The sequence below is a fragment of the Schistocerca cancellata genome, chromosome 1 (genome assembly GCF_023864275.1).
Source record: "Schistocerca cancellata isolate TAMUIC-IGC-003103 chromosome 1, iqSchCanc2.1, whole genome shotgun sequence".
NCBI classification, from domain to species: domain Eukaryota; kingdom Metazoa; phylum Arthropoda; class Insecta; order Orthoptera; family Acrididae; genus Schistocerca; species Schistocerca cancellata.
Genome location: NC_064626.1, coordinates 348,082,990 through 348,108,719, shown reverse-complemented (window position 1 = coordinate 348,108,719; position 25,730 = coordinate 348,082,990). Strand labels below are relative to the sequence as shown.

General features: G+C 40.8%; 1 protein-coding gene across 2 annotated transcripts in view; it reads right to left on the bottom strand.

Moving 5' to 3' along the window:
• Positions 1 to 12,419: 12,419 nt before the first annotated feature.
• Positions 12,420 to 25,730, bottom strand: part of LOC126173680 (double-stranded RNA-binding protein Staufen homolog 2-like) — a 253,555-nt gene continuing 240,244 nt past the window's right edge. For both annotated transcript variants that reach the window (XM_049920977.1, XM_049920976.1), the window contains exon 17: positions 12,420 to 14,830. Coding sequence is in view for 1 of the 2 variants with exons in the window: in XM_049920976.1 (XP_049776933.1) it covers positions 14,773 to 14,830 (58 nt within the window). In the remaining variant the exon portion in view is untranslated. The remainder of the gene's footprint in view (positions 14,831 to 25,730) is intronic.

Sequence of the window (25,730 nt, the reverse complement as noted above, 5' to 3'; positions counted from 1 at the left end):
AAGGGCTTCAGATTGGCACGCCCAATCCTTTAGAGATCCTCACAGAAATGGCCTGTGTTTTGGCCTGTCACAAAAATTCAGTTGTGTGGCCAGCTATTCAGAAGCCACAGACATCATGTGATGAAATGGGACCACTGTGATCAATCCATGCAACAGATAAGTTGTGCAAATATTCTGAGAATAAATACTAATGAGGATAGGTAGCAACTCACCATAAATATGATCGCTGAGCTGCAGACAGGCATGTAGAAAAGACTATCACACTCTCACACCTAAATTTTTGGCCATAGCATTTGTCAGAAAATGAGAGCACATGCACATTCACACAATCATTCACACACAACAGCAGGCACAGATGACCACCATCTCCGGCCACTGTGTCTACAGTCTCTAAGAATCAGATCCAAACAAACCACTCCTCACGCCTCCCTGCCTCTTGTTAGTAGCTGCTAGGCTAACAGCGAATGGTGTCGGCACTGACTGCAAGAGTGGTAGGATGGGAAGAAGCAGTAGTAATGAGGGAGTAGGGAAGAGGCGGATGTGCTCAGCTGCACCCAACCAGTGATGATGCATGACATCTCAGTAAACAAACCATTCCATCTACTGAGACAAAATCAAGATTTTTCCAGTGTGTGTGTGTGTGTGTGTGTTTTTTTTTTGTTTTTTTGGTTTTTTTCGAATTTCCCTGATTTCCCTGACACATTTGAAATTCCCTGATTTCCCGAATCTGTGGCAACCCTGAAAGAGTTTCGGTTAAAAGCTTTTCAGTTTAGCAGGCTACAACTTAGACACATGGAGCATTTGGCAGTCCTGTTCAGACTGTCCAGTCCAGTGAGCAAATTCCACTAAATGTGCAAGACGGGGTCACCTCGCATCTGTCTGATGGTCAGCCATTTTGGCGTCACGACTGCAAGATGAAATGGACATTAATGTTATATATTCCTTACCATTCACTCAGGTATGTTCCTCCAGCATACTGCTCATTTTGCTGCCAGTAGCTGGTAAGACAGTCAACTTTTAAGTCAATATGGATGCCATCTTCTGTATCATCAATTTTCAAATGTATGTACAACTAGAGGCGAGCCACCTAAAAAAATGCAACAAGGGACATACCTTTCTTAGTCATAAACTGCTGATACTGAGAGTCTGAACATATTTACATCTTTTGGATTTTCCATCAATGACATAGTAAATCTGATCTCAAGAAAACGTTCTTTATATGCAACTGGGCCTGCTCTACTGGAATTTCCTGACTTATTTTCTTTTGGTCTGGACAAGACAGTCATTCAAAGCTTACATTCTGCTGAAACCTATGACATGGCCTTGCTATTTTTGCCCTCAGCTGTTTCTACTGGCACTCCAGGACCAGGTGAAGGATGTATCAGACAGGTTGCAGGAATCAGACGTGACAGAACCCATCTCAAGTCAGTGGGTTTGTCCCATGGTTGTCATCATGAAACCATCCGTCAACCTCAGACTTTACGGGACTTCAAGGTCACGGTGAATGCTCAAGCTCAAGATGGTGTGGACACAATCTACATTCCAAAGCCTGAAGAACTATATGAAAAGCTGGTTGGTGGATACTTCTTCTCCTAATTCAACGTTGCCAAGTCATACTTACAGCTGCTATTGGATAAATGTTCACAGAAGATACTGTTGATAAATACCCCACACGGTTTACACAAATATAAGAGGTTGGCCTTTGTAGTCACCAGTACCATGGCAGTTTTCCAGAGGTTCCTGGAACAGCTGCTTTGCAACATGTTGAGTTGCATTAAATATTTGGATGATGATGATGTCATGGAGAGTTACACAGAGTAGTGTTTAGTGGACCCAAAATCATACTTTTTTGTTTAGCAGGAAGCATGATTAAAATCCTTTGTCATGAAGGTATATTACCAGTGCTGAAACATGTTCAAGCAATTGCGTCTGTGCCTCAGCCAGTGAATCTCAAACAGCTCCAGGCCTTTCAGCTAAAAATTACATATTATGGAAAATTCATTCCAGCTGCATCTCCTGTAGCCAATCTTGTTACCTCACTTGTTTAAGTAGGTTCCCATATACTGTTAACTGCTGTACAATCACAACAGCATACACAGTGATGGTGCTATTGGAGATTTTTGCCATAGAAGGCCTGCCGCATATGTTAGTGGTACACAACAGTCCACAATCTCGGCCAGTAGTTTTTGAGAATTTCTGCACTAAGAATGAAATGTAGCTCATCTGTTCGCTTCCTTTTCATCCCCCATTGAATAGAGTGACAAAGAGGTTTGTTTGGACATTCAAACAGCAGGTGAGGAAGCATGTCCAAGATGTTTCCATAGAAGACATCTTCATTCTGTTTTTAGGTTCGTATCAGGCAGTACTGTCTGGTGACAAGAGCCCGTTGGAGCTCTTATATAGAATGGAAGATATATTTTCAGATCTCAGTTATATATGGGCATTCCATTAAGCGCATTGCCAACATGTGAAATATGTGCTGGACTGGGATTCGAACCCAGATGCTTCCACTTCTCTATAATGGTTGCCTTAATCGCCTCAGCCTTCCAAGCACACCTACTGTACAGCACAAGTTCCCGCAAGCCGCACACTAAAGATGTCGTATTCTCCATCCGTTATCCCCTACTTGCTTGCAGCTATTCAGCTGAGACCCACAAGAGTTTGGACGAGTGAGTGCATCTGCACAGAAGATATCATTTTACCATCAATATGTACGATGTGCATTCAAGTTCTAAGGCCCCCCGATTTTTTTTCTCCGTACTGGAAATAGATAGAAACATGAGCATTGTTTTAAAATGAGGCCGCGTTTATTGTCAATACGTCCCAGAGATGGCAGCACCGTATGGCAGATGGAATTTTACCGCCAGCGGCGAGAATGAGAACTGTTTTAAATACTTAAAATGGCGATGTTTTCCTTACTTGAACAGTGTGCAATCATTCGTTTTCTGAATTTGCGTGGTGTGAAACCAATTGAAATTCATCGACAGTTGAAGGAGACGTGTGGTGATGGAGTTACGGATGTGTCGAAAGTGCGTTCATGGGTGCGACAGTTTAATGAAGGCAGAATATTGTGTGACAACAAACCAAAACAACCTTGGGCTTGCACAAGCGGGTCTGACAACATGATCGAGAAAGTGGAGAGAATTGTTTTGGGGGATCGCCGAATGACTGTTGAACAGATTGCCTCCAGAGTTGGCATTTCTGTGGGTTTAGTGCACACAATGCTGCATGACGACCTGAAAATGCGAAAAGTGTCATCCAGGTGGGTGCCACGAATGCAGACAGACGACTACATGGCAACGACAGCATGAATGGGACTTTCTTTTCGTCGGTTGTGACAATGGATGAGATGTGGATGCCATTTTTCAATCCAGAAACAAAGCGCCAGTCAGCTCAATGGAAGCACACAGATTCACCGCCACCAAAAAAATTTCGGGTAACCGCCAGTGCTGAAAAAATGATGGCGTCCATATTCTGGGACAGCGAGGGCGTAATCCTTACCCATTGCGTTCCAAAGGGCACTACGGTAACAGGTGCATCCTACGAAAATGTTTTGAAGAACAAATTCCTTCCTGCACTGCAACAAAAACGTCCGGGAAGGGCTGCGCATGTGCTGTTTCACCAAGACAATGCACCCGCACATCGAGAACGTTACGCAAGAGTTTATTCGTGATAACAACTTTGAAGTGATTCCTCATGCTCCCTACTCACCTGACCTGGCTCCTAGTGACTTTTGGCTTTTTCCAACAATGAAAGACACTCTCCATGGCCGCACATTCACCAGCCGTGCTGCTATTGCCTCAGCGATTTTCCAGTGGTCAAAACAGACTCCTAAAGAAGCCTTCGCCGCTGCCATGGAATCATGGCGTCAACGTTGTGAAAAATGCGTACGTCTGCAGGGCGATTACGCCGAGAAGTAACGCCAGTTTCATCGATTTCGGGTGAGTAGTTAATTAGAAAAAAAATCGGAGGCCTTAGAACTTGAATGCACCTCGTAAATACAGGGTGAGTCAAGGGGAATCTTACATAATTTGTGAGTTGCTTCTACAGATGAAAATAGGCTGGAAAGACCCTATGAACAATTGCTTGATATTCGATCATTATGGAACTGGAGTGGACGAAGACTATACACATCGATGAATGAATATGAAGACAGGTATGAATATTACTTACTGAAATGCTGTGTTGGCACTGTGGTTGAGAGAATAGTGGCGGGACGGATGACTGATCCATCGTACAAGAGATGTGGGTGGTTCTCCAGCAGATGGCAGCACAGTGATGTCACACCGAGGCAATTGCTGCGTACCCAATCTGCAATTGTGGGTTCAATCACTGAGCACTCATGAGTCCATATGCTTTTAATAATTTCCACAATGAAATTCTGTCTCGAAATCCAGCAGAAAACCCAAAGAGATTCTGGTCATACATAAAGCACACCAATGGCAAGACGCAATCAATACCTTCACTGCGCAATAACAATGGTGAAGTCACGGATGACAGTGCCACTAAAACAGAGTTATTAAACACGGTTTTCCGAAGCTCCTTCACCAAAGAAGACGAAGTAAATATTCCTGAATTCCAATGAAGAACAACTGCCAAGATGAGAAACATAGAAGTAGATATCCTCGGAGTAACGAAGCAGTTTAAATCACTTAGTAAAGGCAAGGCCTCCGGTCCAGATTGTATACCAGTTAGGTTCCTCTCAGAATATGCTGATAAAATAGCTCCATATTTAGCAATTATATACAACCACTCACTCACAGAAAGATCCATACCTATAGACTGGAAAATTGCTCAAGTCACACCAATACCCAAAAAGGGAAGTAGCGTAATCCGCTGAATTGCAGGCCTATATCGCTAACGTCGATTTGCAGTAGGGTTATGGAACATACACTGTATTCAAACATTATGAAGTACCTCGAAGAAAACAATTTATTGAAACATAGTCAGTATGGATTCAGAAAATATCGTTCTTGTGAAACACAACTAGCTCTTTATACTCATGAAGTAATAAGTGCTATCGACAGGAGATGTCAAATTGATTCCATATTTTTAGATTTCCAGAAGGCTTTCGACACTGTTCTCACAAGCGTCTTCTAATCAAACTGTGTGCCTACGGAGTATCGCCTTAGTTATGCGACTGGATTCATTTCCTGTCAGAAAGGTCACAATTCGTAGTAATAGACGGAAGTCATCGAGTAAAACAGAAGTAATATCCGGCGTTCCCCAAGAAAGTGTTATAAGCCCTCTGTTGTTCCTGATCTATATTTACGACATAGGAGACAATCTGAGTAGCCGTCTTGTTTACAGATGATGCTGTCATTTACCTTCTTGTAAAGTCATCAGATGATCAAAATGACTTGCAAAATGATTTAGATAAGATATCTGTATGGTGCGAAAAGTGGCAATTGACCCTGAATAAGGAAAAGTGTGAAGTTATTCACATGAGTACTAAAAGAAATCAGCTAAATTTCGATTACGCGATAAGTCACACAAATCTGAAGGTTGTAAATTCAACTACATACTTAGGGATTACAATTACAAATAACCTACATTGGAATGTTCACATAGATAATATTGTAGGTAGAGCAAAGCAAAGACTGTGATTCATTGGCAGAACACTTACAAGGTGCAACAGGTCTACTAAAGAGACTGGTTACACCACACTTGTCCGCCCTATTCTGGAGTATTGCTGCGCGGTGTGGGATCCGCATCAGGTGGGACCGACAGGTGACATTGAAAAAGTACAAAGAAGGGCAGCTTGTTTTGTATTATCGCGAAATAGGGAGATAGTGTCACAGACATGATACGTGAATTGGAGTAGCAATCATTAAAACAAAGGCGTTTTTTGTTGCGACGGGATCTTCTCATGAAATTTCAAACACCAGTTTTCTCCTCCGATTGCGTAAGCATTCTGTTGGCACCCACCTACATAGGGAGAAATGATCATCAAGATAAATTAAGAAAATCAGGACTCACACAGAAAAATTTAAGTGCTCGTTTTTTCCGCATGCTGTTCGAGAGTGGAACAGTAGAGAGATAGCTTGAAGGTGGTTCATTGAACCCTCTGCCAGGCACCTTATTGTGAATAGCAGAGTAATCACGTAGATGTAGATGAGTCGTGCTGTAGAGTTGTTTAATTGAGCAGGTCCATTGTGTCTGTGAATACCAACATGCCACATATGTTGACCCTTGCAGAATATGCAAGCATGTAGTTTGTATAGACATACTGTAATGGTAGTGCCCAAGTGCCTACGACGGAATATCATAAAATTTTCCTGATCAATGAGCCCTCTGTGACAGGGTATTTCCCATGGTTTTTCAACCTTTATGCGATCCAGAATACTACCCAGTGTACATGTAACGTCACAATGTGAGGCTGTCAGGTCAGTTGAGGAAAGGGAAAACATTATTGCCATGGAACAGTGGAGCCCTACCACCAGTACACGGCACATTAGCCGTTGGCTCTATTTTCGACAGATGCAAGTATGGCATACGTTACATTCCGAGGTACTGTACCTGTTCTATGTGCTGCCCATGCAACATCTGCATCCAGGCGACCAGGTAAGCAGACAACAACAATGTGAATGGTTGTCTGCACATAGAGATGTTGTGCAATACATTTTACTTGCAACAATATAGGAAAAAATAAGATTGCTATGCACCATAAATATGACACATTAAGTTGCATATAGGCACTATTAAAAGACACTTACACACAAGCATTCAGCCATAGCCTTCGTCAGAAGAAGAGAAACACACACCATTCATTCACACAAGAAAACACACCTCACACACAAACGACTGCCAACTCCAGAATGCAAATATCAAGTGGAATGAAAGCAGCAATCTGGAGGGATGAGAAATGGGAAGAGAGCAGTGTACAGGTGGGGAGGGAGTGCTATCTGGTGGAGTGTGCAGGGACTAAAATGCCAACAGGCACAGTGTCAGGGGATTGTGGGACAAGGAGATGGGGAAAATAGAGCAACACAGAAGAGTATCAGGGAAAGATGGGCGGGTGCATTGGCAGAGGGGAACAAACAAAGAGGGTAGGAGATGAGAATAGGGCAGTGACAGGACAGACGGGATGGAAATGGTTGGGTAGAGGATGTGGGGACAGTATGTTACCGTAGGTTGAAGCCAGGATAATTACAGGAGAATATGTTGTAAGGATAACTTACAGCTGCACAGTTCAGAAAAGCTGGTGGTGGAGTAGAGGATCCAAATGGCTCAGGTAATGAAGCAGTCAAGCATGTTTTGTTCAACTGCACGTTGTGCTCACAGGATGATCTACTTTGCTCTTGGCCGCAGTTTGGTGGCGGCTGTTCATCCTGATGGACAGGTGGTTGGTAGTCATGTCAATGTAAAAAGCTGTGCAATGAATGCACCAGAGTTAATAAATGACAGGGCTGCTTTCACAGGTATGACAAACCTGTGACATGACTGGAAAAGAAACTGCTGGGTGGGTGGGACAGGTCTTCCACCTGTATCTTCCACAGGGATATGATCCTTGTGCCAAGGGGTTGGGATTGAGAGTGTTACGGACTATAATGTTGTGGAGGTTGGGTGGGTAACAGAAAACACTTTATGGGCGGGGTGGGAAGGATACTGGGTAGGATTTCCCTCATTTCAGGCCACAAGATAGGTATTCAAAACACTGGCGAAGGATGTGATTCACCTGTTCCAGTCCGAGATGGTATTGGATGACGAAGGGGGCAGTCTTTTGTAGCTGGCTGTTGGATGTGGTGGGAGGATTAGGGCTGTGTGGGGAAATGGCATGGGAGATCTGTTTGCGAACTAGGTCTTTGTACCCATCTGTGAAGGCCTTGGTGAAACCCTTAGCATATTGGGCAAGGGAGTTCTTGTCATTGCAGGTACACTGTCCCCAGGTAGCCAGGCAGTATGGGAGGAATTTTTTGGTGTAAAAGGGATGACAGCTTTCAAAGTGCAAGTATTGTTGGTGGTTTTAATGTGGACAGAGGTGTGGATGGAGCCATCAGAGAGGAGATCGATATCTAGGAAGGCGGCACATTGGGTTGAGGAGGACCAGGTGAAGGGGATGAGACAGAAGCTGTTGAGGTTGTAAAGGATTGTAGATAGGGTGTCTTGCCCCTGAGTCCAGATGATGGTGTTACCATCAATGAACCTGAACCAGACTAAGAGTTTGGCATTTTGGAAGGCTAGGAAGGTCTCCTCTAGATAGCCCATAAACAGTTTGGCATAGAAAGGTGCCATGTGGGTGCCCACAGCTGCGCTGCAGATCTGTTTGTATAGCCTCCCTTCAAAGAAGAAGTAGTTGTGTGGGGTAGAATAAAGTTAGTAAGGTGTATGAGGACTTAGGTAGAGGGTTTGGAGTCTGAAGGACATTATGGAAAGTAGTGTTCAATAGTGGTATGACCATGGGCATGAAAGGTGTGGGTGCACTGGGAGGTACTGACAACAGTGATGAATAGAGAATCTGGAGGTAAAGGGGTGGGATAGTGGACAGTAAGTGAAGAAAGTGGTTGGTATCTTTGACATCGGAGGCTACACTATGGGCAATTGGTTAGATGTGTTGGTTAATGAGGACCAAAATTCTTTCAGTGGGGGCACAATAACCAGCCACAATGGGATGTCCAGGTTTGTTGGGTTTGTGGATTTTGAGGAGCATGTAGAAGGGGTATGTGTGGCATGTCGCAGGAGTGACGAGGGAAATGGATTCAGGTTCTAGGGAAGGCCTAAGGCTTTAAACAGGGATTTGAGGTTGTATTGGACTTCTTGGATGGGAACAATCTTGCTGAGTTTATAGGTGGAGGCATCAGATAATTGGCGGAGGCCTTCCAGCAGGTCATCACTGTGATTCATAGCAACAGTGGTGGAATCTTTTGTCTACAGGTAGGATGATTAGGTAAGGATTTGTTTTGAGGTTGTGTATGGCTACTCTTTCTTCTACTGAAAGGTTGGTGACCTAGGGAAGGATGGTGAGGCTAAGTTGGGGGAAAGGAATTTCTGGAAAGTGACCAGTGGGCGGTTACGTGCGAGAGGGAGCAGGAGGGATCATGGTTGGATAGCGGTATGAACTGGTAGAGCCAAGGTTCAATGTTGGAATTAGATTGGCTTTGGTTGGAGGAATTGGCAGCAAAGAAGTGTTTCCATTGCAGGGATCGAGAGAAGGCAAGTCCAGCATGGTTAAATTTGGGTGTAAGGCTAAAGTGAGGCCTTCGGATAAGGCTGAAACTTCTGTGGAGCTGAGGAATTTAGTGGAAAAGTTAACAACAGTGTTACAGGTATTTTTCAGTTCCGGACTTGTGGAGTGTTGATGGAGTTTTGGGGAATGTGGTAAGTTGAAAACGTCAGCTAGGTACAATTTAGGCGCTATGAGGGGTGGATGAAAAGGAACACTGTGGGTGGGTCAGGGGATTGATAGTGGTGCCCAGAATCAGCACAGGATGTCAGCAGGTAGGATAACTTGTGGAGATGGTGTCTGGAATGCTCCTCTGGGTGCTGGAGAGCAAGGGATTCAATTTTAGAGATGTGATACATGAAGCAGGGATTGCACAGTAGCAGTACCTTGCACAGGGAGCAAAGGCAGTAATAAGATGCCTGTGCCATGGAGATGTGTTTTTGCAGTAACAGATTTGTGAGGGCCAGGGACCAGTGGAATCCGAAAAGGTGAAGGACATTGTGAAAGGAGGGGTGGGATCCAGAGAAAGAAACTTCTATGATTTTCCATTTGGGAGGATTCCATGGTTTAGGCACTATGTAAGAAATAGGATGTGGGACTGGGTTTTAGCCAGGGAAATGGATACTTTTCTGAACTGGCATAAAATGGAGCAGGGGTTTGTAGCAGGAATGGTGTAAAGGAAACGGGAATGACACAGGAATGGGCAAAATAGGTGTTGATGGTTGTCAGAGGAGCTGGATAAGAGAAAAGACATGTAAAAATATGTAAAGACATGCAAAAACTTGCACAGATATGCAAAAATATGCAGAGATATGCAAAAAAACTTTATTTAGAGGTGAGACTATATTTACATGCAATGCTATCATCAACATCCACAATTCTCATATGTGGGCAATGGAGAACTCACATGACACTAGGGTAACAAGATTCCAAGTTAGGTTCTCAGTGAACGTCTGGTGTGTATGACTGATGACCTGATGGTAGGGTATCTGTTCCTGCCAAATCGCATGACAACCATAGCATATGCTCATTTCCTGATACAACACCTAACTGCACTTTTGAAGACACGATATTAGGGCAATGATGGCAAATGTACCTGCAACATGATGAATCACTGATTCACTGTACCAGCCAAGTATCCTTGTACCTGAATAACGCATTTTTTAAAATTTTTTTTTGGTCTTAGTGTGTATGTACACGAATGCGCCTTGACGGTGAAATGATATCATTTATGCTGATGCACTCACTTGACAGAACCTTTGTGGGTCTCATCTGAAAGGGTGAGACAGTAGTCAGCACATGAAAGCGGTAGTGCGGCGACTCAGTCAAGGAAACATGTAATGAAAGGCTGCGAGACAGAAATACATGTAGTTGAATTATAAAAGTGTGTAGTAGTGCACTGAAGGAAATATTTTGTTCGAATAGGAATTAGGATGTTTCAACATTCTGGGATGGCCGGTTAGAACTTACCTGTTGGAGGGGGACTGATCTGCTAGAGGCCGACCCCACATGACTGTGCTTGGTCATGTACTCTCTCCATGTCTGTTGTCTGGACTCTGGCCATGCAAGCAAATAATAGAGCATGACAGGTCTTCATACTCACTTCCCCCCCCCCCCCCCCCTCCGTCTCTGTCTCTCTCTCTCTCTCTCTCTCTCTCTCTCTCTCTCACACACACACACACACACACACACACACACACACACACACACACACACACACTCACACACTCTTACTCTTTCTTCCTTTCTTTCCCTATCTCTCTTTTTGACACAAATGTAATGTTGCCAACAAAGCTTTCATTAACACAGTTAACTTCACATGGCCCACCGGAAATAATTTCATATTTTAGTACATCCACAGATAATACTCATTTCCAAATACAAGATTTATTCCACTTGACATTAATAGCAACCTCTATATCAAGTCCCCATAATCTGTAAGTGGAGTTCTTTTCTATCATTAAAATAGCAACTCCATTACACTGTGTAAGGACTCTAACACAGTGTACAAGTTGTTCCAGCATGTGCTCACCTGGTTTAAGAGCACTCTTCATGCTTAGTCCACATATACAGAAGAATTGAGGCCATGTACAAATAGATTATGATTAAGACAATTTATGACTGTGGCTCACTTAAGGACTTTAAAATCATATTTCATGAGTGGCTACTTTGCAGCAAAGTTTGAGCAGCTTTTGATCAATGTTATTTATCACCAGATGCATAACAGGAGTTAGCTGTTCCAGATTCTAGATCAGTATGATAAATCATTGCCATGCTAGACAAGTAATATTTACTGACTTACATGATGGAGTTGTCGTGATATCGTTCATCTAAGGAGAGGGCTATGTGGTGTAACATATCAATTTGGTTAAAAGTGGTGTGTCACCCAACATCTACGTAGCAACGAATGATGCTCACAATACTTAAAACCATTTAGTAGTTAAGTAGCCCACTCTTCAGTGACCTAGTCTGGAAAAGCGGGCCATGGCATTGCATAAAAAGTTGGCTGTGACAGTGCCACTGATGTCAAATATCAAAAACGTAAATGAGGTGTTATCTGTAAAATATGTTAGCATTCTACTGTTGTATCTCATGCTGTCAATTTACATTTACACTGAGATTGTGCGATTATTGTAATGTTTCTTCCAAAGTAATGTTAATATGAAGAGTTACTGTATTTAAGAGCAAGAATAGAAGTCACATTAATACGAGAAGTGTCGTATTTATTTTTGCGATTGGATACTGCACTGAATTCTTGAGTTCCTGCATTTACTGCCAATCCTCAAGTCTAAGTCTAAGCTTTATGCACCATCAAGCATAAGGGTGAGCTTCGGTAATTAAGCAAGTAAAAAATGGAATCTGATACCAATTAAGCATACATTTTTTGTTTTAATATTATGAGAAGGAAAGTTGCTACTCACCATACAGTGGAGATGCTGAGTCGCAGATAGGCGCAACAAAAAGATTTTGGCCAATGGGTAACTATACTCAATGTTTGTCCTATTTCTCTTCTTTCCTGTGTTTCTCTTGTCACTTTACAAGCCCATTGGCTGAAATCTTTAAGTGTGAAAATCTTTTTGTTGTGCCTCTCTGCGACTCAGCATCTCTGCTTTATTGTGAATTACGTTCCATCTTGGATTTTCCATTTTTTTACTTCTTGTTTTGAGGTGGTTTTTAAGGATTTCATTTTTGCCATTCAATGTCAACACGTAAGATTCTTGAAAACAGAGACATGTAGTAAAAAAGAAACAAGATGTTACTTTAGAATATTAGTTTATTGATTTCAGTATCTAAAGAGGCAAATTTGTTTACAATTATCATGAAATAGTACTGTCTGTGCAAAGCTTTTCTGGAGAATGGAATTAATGTTTTGGGAAATACTGTGAGAATGACATGTAAGTGTATCTGAAAGAATAAAAAGCCATTTTCTAGGCGCTGAAAGAAATGGCGTAATTTGTAATACACCAACAATCCTTTCTCACACATAAGATAAATTTGTTTATAAATAATAAGAAGCTATTTCCAACATGATTTTGTTGTAGACAGAAACAGAAAACCACTGTGCAAAGTTAAAACCTGTCTCTCAAAACAATGAGACTTGTCCTTGATCTTGTCAAAATATTTTATAAAACAATTATAACTGTATTTAATGAGAAATCTTCCACCTACACATTTTTAGATTGTGTTCATGTTACAAAATAAAAGGGATATTACTACATATTCAGACAGTTCTAGAGCACAATATCCATCAACACTTTATGTTTCTGGACATCTGAAGAATGTAGCCTGTGGCTTATTTTAAAATACACAATAACATTCCATTTGTTTTATTATTAAACATAAGATATTCTCACGTTCAGAAGAACTATTTTTAAAAACATATGGTGTACAGGAAGCTATCAGGTTAAGAAACAGACAAAAGAAAAATCAGTTTTTTAATTATTTCACATTTCCTATTAGCTTTAAGATTTACACATAAAGCTAGAAGGAACATTTCATTCTGAGAATGGAAAAGATACCGCATTCTTTTCCAGCCCCCTACTGCACGTGTAAGTATGATCAAAAACTGGAAAATGTTTCCCAGAATTACACAAAAAATCATCATACATCGTATTATACACTATCATTACATAAAAGTGTTGTCAAAAAATGTTTAGAATAGAAGGGAATGAAAGCTGATACATTATCTCTGGGATCAGAAGCTTGATATAATGACACGGTGAGAAAGAGGTACTGCTTTTTTTGTATCTCTTTGCTTTATCATTTGCACTTCTTAGATGCAAAATTTTCATTGCATTACTAACAAAGTCAATGATAAATCTCTGACTGTGAAAGATATGGAAGCACACGAAACAATACTGATTACTCACAAACAAATAAATTACTTTTTAACTGCAAACAGCATTGTCCATATAAAGCACTACTGTTAACGCATCCTTCAACAGAAACAAAAAACAGACAGTAATTGTTTACAATGACCTTGAGAAGACAACATATCTATTTTTTACATTTAATTCTATAATTGAGTTTACATGTTTTACAGTAATCATCCAATAAAGATATCTTGTTTTATCTGTTTTCAGTTTCAGTGACATAGCTATAATGAAGTATGTGAAGTGACAAACATGTAACACGAGGTCCATCATAAAAATCATTCTACAAGGCTACCTGACACTTTTGTATAGTTCAATATACACACACATATACAATATTTAAATTATCAAAGCCTTCTTAAAAATTAAAACATTCAAATCTGTTCATCAGAGAGCAGAACAGAGTAGCCAGCTATTCTGGGAAATATTCTCTCAATATACAAGCATAACTGTTCTATTTTCAAAAGCCCCATAGATTAACAATGAAATCAATACATTAAAATATTAACAGCTTGTGACCATTTCCCAAATTCTGGTGCTGAAATTATCTCTGAAAATGTTTCAAAAAGCAATAGATAAAGCACAAGCATTCAACTGCAAGTATATTAGCAACAGATAAGATGGGTGTGATCACAAGCTGAAACTGCCCCTTGCGCTCTGGCCCTAAAAAGCGGAAGGGACAGGTATCACTACTTTAAAATGATGATACAAAACTCCCTAAATAACTCAATTCTTTTGTTATGCAGTTCTTCCAGGTTCCAACTTTAGTTTACAAAGTGGCTTTATAATAGTTATGCTGCCAGGATTACAACGTTTTCAGCATTTTGGAACTTATTACATGTTAAATGCACATGTAGCTGTGGAAAGCCTTGCTTCATACAGGGAACACAAATTGTCAGCACATTGAACACCATAGCAACACACTGAAATGTAAATTTAAAGTTTGTATTTGAATAGCAAAGTGGAACAATGGCACTGCAATTATTAAGAAGTCTGTCACACCAATCACGTGAGTCACTCTGTCTATATGTGACAAGGAATTCTGCAAATGCAATTCTCTTTCAGAGGAGAAATAAATTTTGTTCGGAAAAGACTTGATAATTGCTTACATTGTTCCACAATCAGAGTAATACTAATGAAGGAGACAGATCTATTTATGGAAATGAACAGTTAAGGAGTTTTGCATCAATCGTACCTGACCCTCTGGGACAAAATGGCCGCATGTTTTTTCCACCTCTATTTAGTTAGGGAGATGCCTCCAGCTTTGTGAATGGACTGCTGATTGAGATGAAGCCTAAAATGTAATATTGAATATTTTTAGTCAACTAATCTAAGTCAAACATTAAAAAGATTATACGTGTAAAAGCTAACACTGCCAGCAGTACATAAAAAGACAGATGGTGAGGCACTGCACAGTAACAAGAAGCAATGTACCAGAAGATATTCCAGTCAACAGTGTCATCCTCCACTGTGACTGAGGTTTCTGCTCTCCACTTACAATGACTATCTGGAAAATTTTCGTATAGCAATAGATATTGTATGGGGACTGGAACAGAGGCTACAATAACACAGTATGGAAGTGCATTTAACACCTGAAACAGTGAGACAGGCACTATACTTCTTGTTCACCTTTGGTTCAAATTGCGAGTTGCAATTGAAAATCTCACATCCATTTGTGGTGAATGCTTCGAGGTAGGCGCATCACATTTAGCGTCAATTTTCATGTTAGTTAAGTTACGCTGAGGGTAATTGGTCACTGTGGCGTTCATTATGGATGACATGAAGTCAACACAAGTATAACATTAACAAGCGACAGTTTTCTGAGTATATTCATTTTACTGTGGAGAGTCAGAAGCAGAAACAGTGCCCAGTGTGCCACCTACCATAGTGTTGCCAGTTATCAGGCTAAGGAATGGTTGGAGTGTGAGGTGTGGGAAAAAGACAGAGAGCTCACTGTGACACCGCAAAACATTATCCGCCCTTCTCTGTGCAAAACGCATCACACAGCAACCTTTTTAATTGCACATCACTTTTGTAATGTTCATCTGTGAAAAAAGGAAAATTAGGTTGCTTATCATAAATTAAATTACAGAATGGCCAAAAGCAAGGCATTATTAGAAATGGTATGATGTGTTATCAAAAAGAGATAATTATATCTAATGAACAAAAATGCACAAGAAGAATTACTAAAATGTGACTTGGAAGAACGAAACAAGTGGCCAGAGCAGGAACACAAACAAGATCTCTGTCGACTTAATGGAGATCACCTCAGTTGACATTTCCCAAATCCTATCTGCCACTAATGCATTTCGGAAGAAAAGGAAAGTGAAGAATCATCTGGATGCAGCTGTAGAGTGATTCCAGAACTTGGTCTTCTACTTTTAAGAGGTATACGCGCAAAAATCAACCTCAGAGAGCAGTTGGCACACAGGAGCACATTTAAAATTAAACCATTTACAACAGATTTCCAGACATATAAGAAGATGGAGGGCGAGAGATGGGAGGACAGAAAGAGATGAGGAGGCAGTGGCAAGCACTGGACGAAGAAGCAAGCAGGTCCCGGAATATTCAATTTCTTTCATGGGTGTAGTATCTCCTCTGCAGTACTATTCACTATTAAATGTTTACAAGATGTAAGGTATCCTATATTACTCACTTCTTCTATTTTGGGGCAGCTGCTATGAATCTGTATCGGGACAAAACAATTACAGTACCCTATATGTCAACTATTTCTATTGTTACACCAGCAAGCTTATTGCCTGAAAGAAAAACTCACAAATAAGCAGTTCTGCAATTTACAATAAAACATCCAACTTTCCCGCCTCCTACAGAAGGGTGCATGTAAGTGTGTGGATGGCAGGGTGATTCACTGTGGGGTTCCACAGTGTGGTGTGGCCGACAGTGTAATTCAGCCATGTATTTCCTAAGTGAGCACTCTGAGATGTACATAGGACATCTGGCACTGAATTTCATGTTACAAAAAAGTTCGTATGGCATTGTTGGTCAGGAAATCCCCCTGACTGGATACGCGTACCATGGAAAAGCTATTTTTGTTCTGTGCACACTGACCCTTTCCCTTGTGGATATATGGGAGTTGTGACATATGTCTATTTGTGGAGTATAGATGAGCGTAATGGACATGTGTCTAGTATAGTGTTATGTTTCGGGTTGTATGATGATGATGATGATGATGATGAGACAAGGGAGAGGGTGAAACATCGCCCATCCTGCCCATGCTGATGCGAAGCCTACTCCTGTTGAATAGTGTCAAGGGAGTCGCTGCGCTCAATGTCCCCATCTGTTAGTGTGAATCACCACCAACAGTGTCACATGCCCTCATTTCATGAGACACTGTGGAGAGATGTGGAATTTAATCCAAGACACTGGCACAAAGACTGGTGATCAGAAGCTTTATGCAATCATCTCTACCCTTGCCACCCAAATACTGGCAATAAAAATTTCATCCACCACCAAGATTTGAAACACCTTACTTCTGAATCAAGCACCACTACACCTGGTGTGCATCATTGATCTCAGCTACAGAAGCAGATATGATTTTTGTGCGAGTTTACATATGGTGAAGGTATGTACCCACTTTAATGTTTCATTATGTGTGGCATAAAGCGAATATTACACGCATTATGTAAGAAGTGACATTATAATTATGTAAGCATATAAATTCTAACAAAGAGATAGAGTGGCTGGCCAGTACTTACCTCCCCGTCCAACAACAATGTTCCTACCCCCAGACCACACAGAAGCATCCCCCTTGTCACCCAATATTATCCTGGCCTCGAAAACATCAACAAATTACTCCGCCAGGGATATGACTTTCTCAAGTCAACCCCTGAAATGAGATCATCCCTTGACAAAATTCTCCCCACACCACCCAGAGTTGCCTTTCGTCGCCCCCCTAACCTCCGTAACATCCTTGTTAAACCCTACAATATTCCCAGACCACCTTCTCTACCCAGCGGTTCCTACCCCTGTAACCGACCCCGCTGCAAAACCTGCCCCATGCATCCCCCCACAACCACCTACTCCAGCCCCGCTACTGGTAAAACATACACAATTCAAGGCAGGGCCACGTGTGAAACTACACATGTCATTTATCAACTGACATGTCTGCACTGCACAGCCTTTTACATTGGCATGACAACAACTAAACTGGCTGAGCGCATGAACGGACACAGACGAACTGTCCGCCTAGGAGATGTCCAATACCCAGTAGCGGAGCATGCCCTCCAGCATAATTCTAGGGACCTAGGAACCTGCTACACCGTATGTGCCATTTGGCTTCTCCCACCCAACACCAGTCCCTCTGAACTGCGGAGATGGGAACTTGCACTCCAACACATCCTTTCATCCCGCCATCCCCCTGGACTGAACCTACGTTAAACAACCTCACTCCCATTTACTCTTCAGTCTTCTCCTCTTTCCCTTTCCTCTTTAACCATTCACGCATCTTTTCATCCTACATAGTTGTGTTTATCTTTATACTATATACCTCTTTACTTCTGTATGCATCCTCTTTGGTTTCAAGCTGGCACAGTACTTACAGTAGAATATCTTTGGCTTCCCTCTGACAACCATGCCTCCATCCTTGCTACCCTCCCTATTTTCCTTTCCCTGTTGCTTCATAGCCTGGGTTGTGAGTAACTGAATCTCCTTTCCCTTCTTCCCTTTCTTTCCCCTCTCTCCTCCCTGATGAAGGAACATTTGTTCCGAAAGCTAGGAATGTAATTTTCGGTTCTGTTTTATGTGTATCTATCGGCTGTACTGAGCTGAGGTAAGTACTGGCCAGCCACTCTATCTCTTTGTTAGTATTTGTTTCACATCTTTATATGAGATTTTCCATTAATCATTAAGCATATAAATTTACCTATGAAGAGTCAGAAACGGAAACAGTGGCTCTAGGCATCGCTTACCCCAGCTTTGCCAATTACCAGGGTACTCAACAACTACAGAGAGTGGTGTGGGACAGAGGTAGAGAGTACACTCACTGGTGATAACATAAAATATACTCATTCCTTCTCTGGGCAGTATCTATCGCACATCCATATCACAGGAAAAAAAAAAAAAAAAAAGAGTCCTTTATTATTCTTGACTCACTTGGCCCAAGAGGGCATACTGTCAAAGTTTACCTGTTTGCATCTCAAACTCTAGCTTTCTATTACATAAACCCATGCCATTCTATACAGGATCATGATTAAAGCTAGCTTTACTGAATGATGATCACACTATTTACTTATCAAACAGAGAATTTTCCATATACTTTCTTTCTGTTTACTTCTTAAATTTCCTATCATTTACACCGCTAGATAGAAAAATTCCAGCACCCTCAAGAAATATTCAGGAGAGATAAAGTACAACATGGGAACCAAAGTGATACAAAAAAGCAAAAATTATACAATTACTGTCGCTACTGTAGGAATTTGATAATGCTCATCTGGGATATTTTTGATGTATTGCTTGTTAAGTTAATTCAATTGACCCGCCAGTGTACTGCTTCAGATTTCTTGACACAAACGTTCCACTTGTCAACTAAACCTTACACTGGTCTCACAGCAAGCTAATAGGAAGGCTATGGAGGTAGCCATACATACTGCACTATGACTAACGTTCCTGCTCTCCACTTACAATGACTATTTGGAAAATTTTCATGTAACAATGGATAGTGTGTAGGGACTGAAACAGAGGCTACACTAACACAGTATGTCAGTGTGTTTAATACCTGCGATGGTGAAACAGCCACTATACTTCTTGTTTGTCTTTAGTAGCCACTCAAATTAAAGAGTTTCAATTGAAAATCTCACCAAATGTGAAGCCTATTCAGGGTGTATACAGGGAGAAGCAAAAAAAATTCCCGCATTTCTCCCGGATATCCCGTTTAAAAAATATGCTTTTCCCCGGGCGAAAATACACATTTTCTGTGCTAAGTGACAGTAGGTTTTCCGTAGATTTTCCCTCGGAACTGTAAAACTTATTAATCCTTTGAATGGTTAACGTTTTATACAATCGCGTAGAACTTCCCGGAAAAAAAAGGAAAAAAGAGGGAGAGAAGTTTTGGAAAGACCTTTGATTTTCAGCAACATATACGTTGTATTTTTTCATATTACGAAAGCATAAATTCGAATTGCACCAAACACAGCATGTTAGTTTCAGGAGCACTGAAACCGAGGTTGCGATGTCCTTTTGTAAGCCGGTCACATCTCAAGCCACAAGATCTCGCCAGCCGATGACAGCAGATATTCAGAGCACAGGACATGTGTTATAGTCAGCCAATAGCAAAATCACTGGTTACATAGCGCGAACACACAAGAGGAAAAGTTAACGGTTTACATTGATGTACACAGTATAGCTACAAGAAAAGCTAAGCTTTCACATATAATATTGGTCTCTAAGATTAACACGCTACAACAGAAGCTAAGCTTTCCCATGTAATATTGATCTTTTTTGCGTGTGTGATACTTTAATATACATCACACATATGTGTCAGTAAATTTAAAATTATGACATAAATGTCTGGGCTCGAAATTCTTGTAAGTGGCTGGTCATCAAACTGTTCAGTTTTGAACGCGCTGTGATTTATAAATCCATCCCACTTTCTCACATGTAACATAATTCATCTTGCGTAAAAAGAAATTTACTTTGAAAGTAACGCTTTTCTAACCACCGTTCGCAATACTATCCGGAGACTGTTAGAAATAGATTTGATTTACCAGTTGCCACAGAGCACCAGAAAACAGGCATTATTGTGCGTGTGCAGCTGCAGTGGTGAAGGAAGCCCGCATGTTTGTATATATTAAGCACTAAGAGAGCTTACACTACACCATAAAAGCAACAGGGCATCAGAGGGTACTCCAAAGAGCATTGGAATTTCGTAAACCATACTAAAATGCATAATTTGGCTTGAAGTGCAAATTGGTTTTTTCCAGATTCACAATGAAGTAAGTCCCATCTGATATTAAGTTTTTCAGTGTGGTTTTTGGATGTAAATTATCTTGGAGTACCAGCACTCTACGATCTCATTTTTGGTTCTTTATTAGACTGCTACTAACTTGGAAATAAAATAAAATCAGAAAACAAACTAATAATATATTTTTGCACTCCGTAATTATGGGAATGTATTTTACACTTGATAGCTCCCGGCCACAGAAACCCGTTTTGTTTTCATTTGACGTGGGAGCTGTACACGAAGAGAAGCAGTGAAATCACGTAACGTAAAGACGGGTCACATGGAGACTAACCCCTCCCCACTACAACTAAGACAACTCTGTGCATGCCCGAATCTGGCAGCTAGGGCGCGCGAGAAAAATTTTTCTCGTTTGCATCTGGCTGCTTGCTGCTACTGCCGATACAGCTAACAGCCAAACTTCACGTAGCGGGAGAAGGTACTGCTCATACACGAGTGAACTGCGCATGCGCGACAGCCCGCTGGCAACTGGTCAAACGACCCTAATGTGAACAGTTGTGATGTCATGCTCATAGCAAGCAGTTTATTGTTACGGAGAATTACATACTCTTTGCCCTCCAGCCTTTGACATATTGCTATTTGCAGATGCTTGTGCGTGCACAGTGTTTTGTTGTAAATTGCGCATTTCCTTTGCCAGTAAGGTTTTATTTTTTTTCCTCTCCTTTATTGCTGCAGTATCATTCTCCAGTAGCAGGATACAGTAACATTCTTTGCTAGAGAATCAATTCTTAAAAGTCAAAATTACAAAAATTTAACTGATAGCTAAAACAAAGAAAAATTCTCAGGATTCCGAAAAATTTCCGGGGTTTTCCCCGTTTTCTCCCAGATGAAAAAGTTCCCGGGTTTTTCCCGGTTGTCCCGGGTCGTATACACCCTGCTATTGTGTAGTACTGTTTCCAGTGGTAAAAAATCTCAAAGCTGTTGATATTCACCCTGAAATTCATGCTGTAAATAAAACAAATGTGATGACTGAAGGTATTGTGCATCAGTTGTGTTGAGTTGATGATGAGAGAAGTTGCTTCATGCCTGAAGTCAAAAATGAACTGGTACAGAAAACTGATAAAATAAATTGTGAAAACTGAAGTTTTATGATGTCTCAAATGTAAGAAAACTTTTACAGATTTCTCAATGTTCTTCATGATGCAGAGGGTACTAGGAAAGTTTTGCAATACAGCTCCGTTTATTTAATTTTTTCAAAGTAATTTCTGTCACACTGAATACACCTCTCCATCCTCTGAAACCAATCTCTAAACTAGTTCTCCCAAGTTTCTGCAGGGAGTGAGGCACACATGTTGTCCCAAGCCCTCAAGAGATTATCCTCTCTCGAAAACTGCACTCCTTTCAGCCTATATTTCACATGCGGGAACAGTGCAAATTCAGAAGGAGCAAAATCTGGACTGTAAGGAGGGTGCTTAAGAAGTTTGAGTCCAGTGTCCCACAAATATTCGGTGCATGCTTTGGCACAGTGAATTGGAGTGCTGTCATGACGGAGGAGGAACCAAGTGTCCAGGCTTGGCTTTGGTCGCAGGTTCTTCAAAAATTGGATAACTTTTGGCAGGCACTGTTCAGTGTACCACTTAGTTCTGATTGTCTTCTGTGTGTCCAAAACAACATGCTCCACAATTCCTCTCAATTTGGGGAGGGGGAAAGAAGCTGTCAGCTTCTTCTTTATTTATCAGGATTTTCTGACAGCTACAAGTGTGCCATTATCTACAAAGATCCAAACTTTGTTTTGAGTCGCAGTTGACCTGTCATAATAATACAGCCAAGTCTCATCACCTATCATAACGTTACTCACATATTGAGATTGTCTCTTAGAAAACTTCTTTAACATCTCCCGGCACCATGTCATACATCATGTTATCTGTTCTTCCATCAGTCTATGCGGCACTCAGAGACAACAAAGTCTCTTTGCTCGCAAGTGATCATTCCAGAATCGAACGAATTGCTGATGCATTTAGGCCTAAGGTATCGTCTATCTGCTTAAAGGTCATTCGCTTGTCTTCGTCTAGCATTTTCCTCACAGCGTCAATGTTTTCTGTACCTGATGATTGTGGTCTTCCCATCTTCTCACCTTCCTCCAGAGTGAAATTTCCTCTTTGGAATTTGCTGACCACCTGAATTTAATTGTAGGATGTGAACACATATCACGGAGTGCAAGGGTAGTTTTTCAAAGGAATGGTCTATGTTTAAACTGTGTGAGAAGTTGTACCGCAAAACCACCCAAATCTCGCTTCATGAACACAATGCCATAGTAAGCATTTCAAACTAACAATGCTGGTGAATGACTGCGCCCAAAGACTTGGCACAGCGGCTACAATGCAAGTGTGAAGTATTTTCAGAACACAGCAACAACAGGGTAGAGTTAAGACAATGTATCTTGGCCCCTGTACAGAAACGGATTCTCATTCTCAACGCTTGGCGAGTATAACCCTCTGTTCTTAAGGGGTGGCCACCTCAGTTTGCTGTTGCCTACTGAGCTGCGTACCTCACCTGTTATGAAGACGAGATTCTCTACCCACTTGGGTGCAGGCAGAGGTGAACTGTGGGAATGGAAGCTTGTGCCTGTAGACTACTCTGCAATTGTTCTCAACTGATTTTAAAGAAATTAATGGGTAACAAAAATTATAAATAGAAAATTAAACAATAAATAAATAAAAAAAACCTATTCTCTCGCATATCAAAGACTGATTCACAAGCTTCATGATGAACTGCCTATCACTTTGAGAAGATCCCTCTAAAACAAGTGACGAAGTCTTTTGACTACTGTATTTGTATGACAATACTCAGCTACATTCTGGCTGGAAAACACAAGAACTGTCAGGCCAAAGCATATGGGACATTCTTACACATCTTCCCTACAGCCCAGACTTGGCTGCAAGTGACTTCCACTTTTCCACACACTTGAAACAGTGTATTGACACCCAGCACTTTGACTTCAACAAAGAACTTCCAAGATGCTGTTACTGGTTGGCTAGAATCTCAGGTGATCAAGAGATATGGTAGATTCTTAAATGAAGCAGTAATAAAAAAGGGGAGGGGTGTAGTTTTAAGATCTTCTAATAAATTTACTTTACTTCTTTCAGTACTTTATTTACAGCCAACTGGAAGTTACTTTCCTATTAGCTCTCATAATTTGGTTGGAATTTGCTTTCTGTCATATGTGCCCGAGAGCATGCACAGAGGCGAAGATATACTTTTAGTTTCTGTATATTGATAATCAATGTTGCACACTCAATTCAAAATGTGATTAGATTTTCATTGATAGCTTAGCAGTTTTTACCGTTTTAGTATTTCACCAAGATTCGCACATATTAAGTAATTGAAATCCTTATCGAAGGCTCTTTCCGATGTTTTATTTTTAAAAAAGAAAAAATTGCCACATTGTTTGCCATTCAAAAACTTCACCTTAATATATTTACTCATTCTGGATCTATGTTGGGAGGTCTGTCTAAGCTGCCTCACCCCATATAATGGTAAGAGAGAGATTTAGAAACACAGTTTTAAACTCCGGAACATGGCTTATGAACTTAATGATGATTAATCTTGAAATGCAGCCTAACATGGTGTGTGTGTGTGTGTGTGTGTGTGTGTGTGTGTGTGTGTGTGCGCGCGCGTGTGTTTGTGCGCGTGTGTTTGTGCGCGTGCACACTGGAGGGGACTGAAACACTGTAAAAAAAATTAATGGTACATGAGCTTGATCAATTGAAACCACTGAGTTCCAAAGAGAACATTAGGCAACGACTGACTGGGTACAAAAATACAACAGAAAATGACTGGGTATCTTTGAGAGATGAAAGAATGTATGCAGCAGAAATCCTGGATAAAACAAACATATTAAATGCAGTAGAAGAACAGGTGAAAATATAAAAATTGCGTGAATGAAGTAGACAAAATTGAATACGGATGACTAAATGGTACTGATGGAAAGTACTAAGTGGTAAAGGAAGAATTGCTTGAAGAGAACAAAGCTGTAGAAGCATGCATGGCTACTGGATGAATACGGTAGGAAAATTAACAAAACCTTCAGAGAAAATCATAAAAGATGAAACTTTGTGTCAGACTGGAATCTGAAATTGAACTTCCTACTTTCAATGAGCAGTCTTCTAACCATGGACGCACATTTAGACAGGAAAATATTTATATTTGTACGCAGAACTGATCTAATTTTTCACTGTTACTAGTGTTTTACCCAACTGCAAGCCGACCTTTTTTTTCTGAGTTTAGATTCACAGGCGAAGCCTATGAAAGTTCTGAAAAATAGCATTTTTCCAAAGATGCTATTGTGATAGTGTTTATAGTATTGAAGGTTGATTGTTTTTAATGATAGCATAAATTCAATTTTAATCTTGCTCATCATCGAATTTGGCAGTTTTTCAAATAACAATAGCTCTCTTTATGCACACCTCATCAAAAGGGACACTATTAAGAAATTTGCAGAAACTGGGACAAGCATGGTAGATACAGTCTTATATTCAGACAGTTCCAGCTCCATTCGAAAGCTGTCAGCACATAGTGATGTACATTGAGCCATTTCTCAATGCTGTCAAAATAAGGAAGTTTTATGAAACCATTTTGCGTCCTTGAGAGATTTCTATCATAGCAGATGATCATACGAACCATATGTTATCTGCACTTTACTCAATGGGTGAAACTTTTCCACTGACCTCCTCCCCCCCCCCCCCCCCCCCCCCCAACTTCATTTCACTGATCCCTAGGTCAATTACAGCAGTACAATGTTCGCAGATGGTAAGTTCAGATTTCATCCTTTGCTTCACAGTCCACAATCTACTTTAGTACCTTTGTGATGGTAAAGGTTTCAGTCTACCATGATGAAGCATGTTCACTATATCACGAAGTTTAAAAGAGAAGTGATTTCTCACACTGAGAAAACATCAAATCATGCTGCAGATTAGCAGTATGGGATCAATGAGAGTAATGCTAGATAGCAGAGACAGCAAAGGGAAAGACTTTAAGCTAACTCCTAGATTGGAAAAACATTTTCTGGACTAAAATGTTGCTGCTATCATATATTAGAAGTTGTGCTGGATGATTTTGTTAGGGAGCAGTGACAGAAGTGTTTACCCATGAGTGCAGAAATTGTCCAAGTTATAGCACATGAAACTGGTAGACAGCAGATCATGAATTTCAAAGGAAGACACAACTGGGTTGCATGTTTCATGAAGTGTTCAGGATTTTCTCTTCATAGGTGCACTTC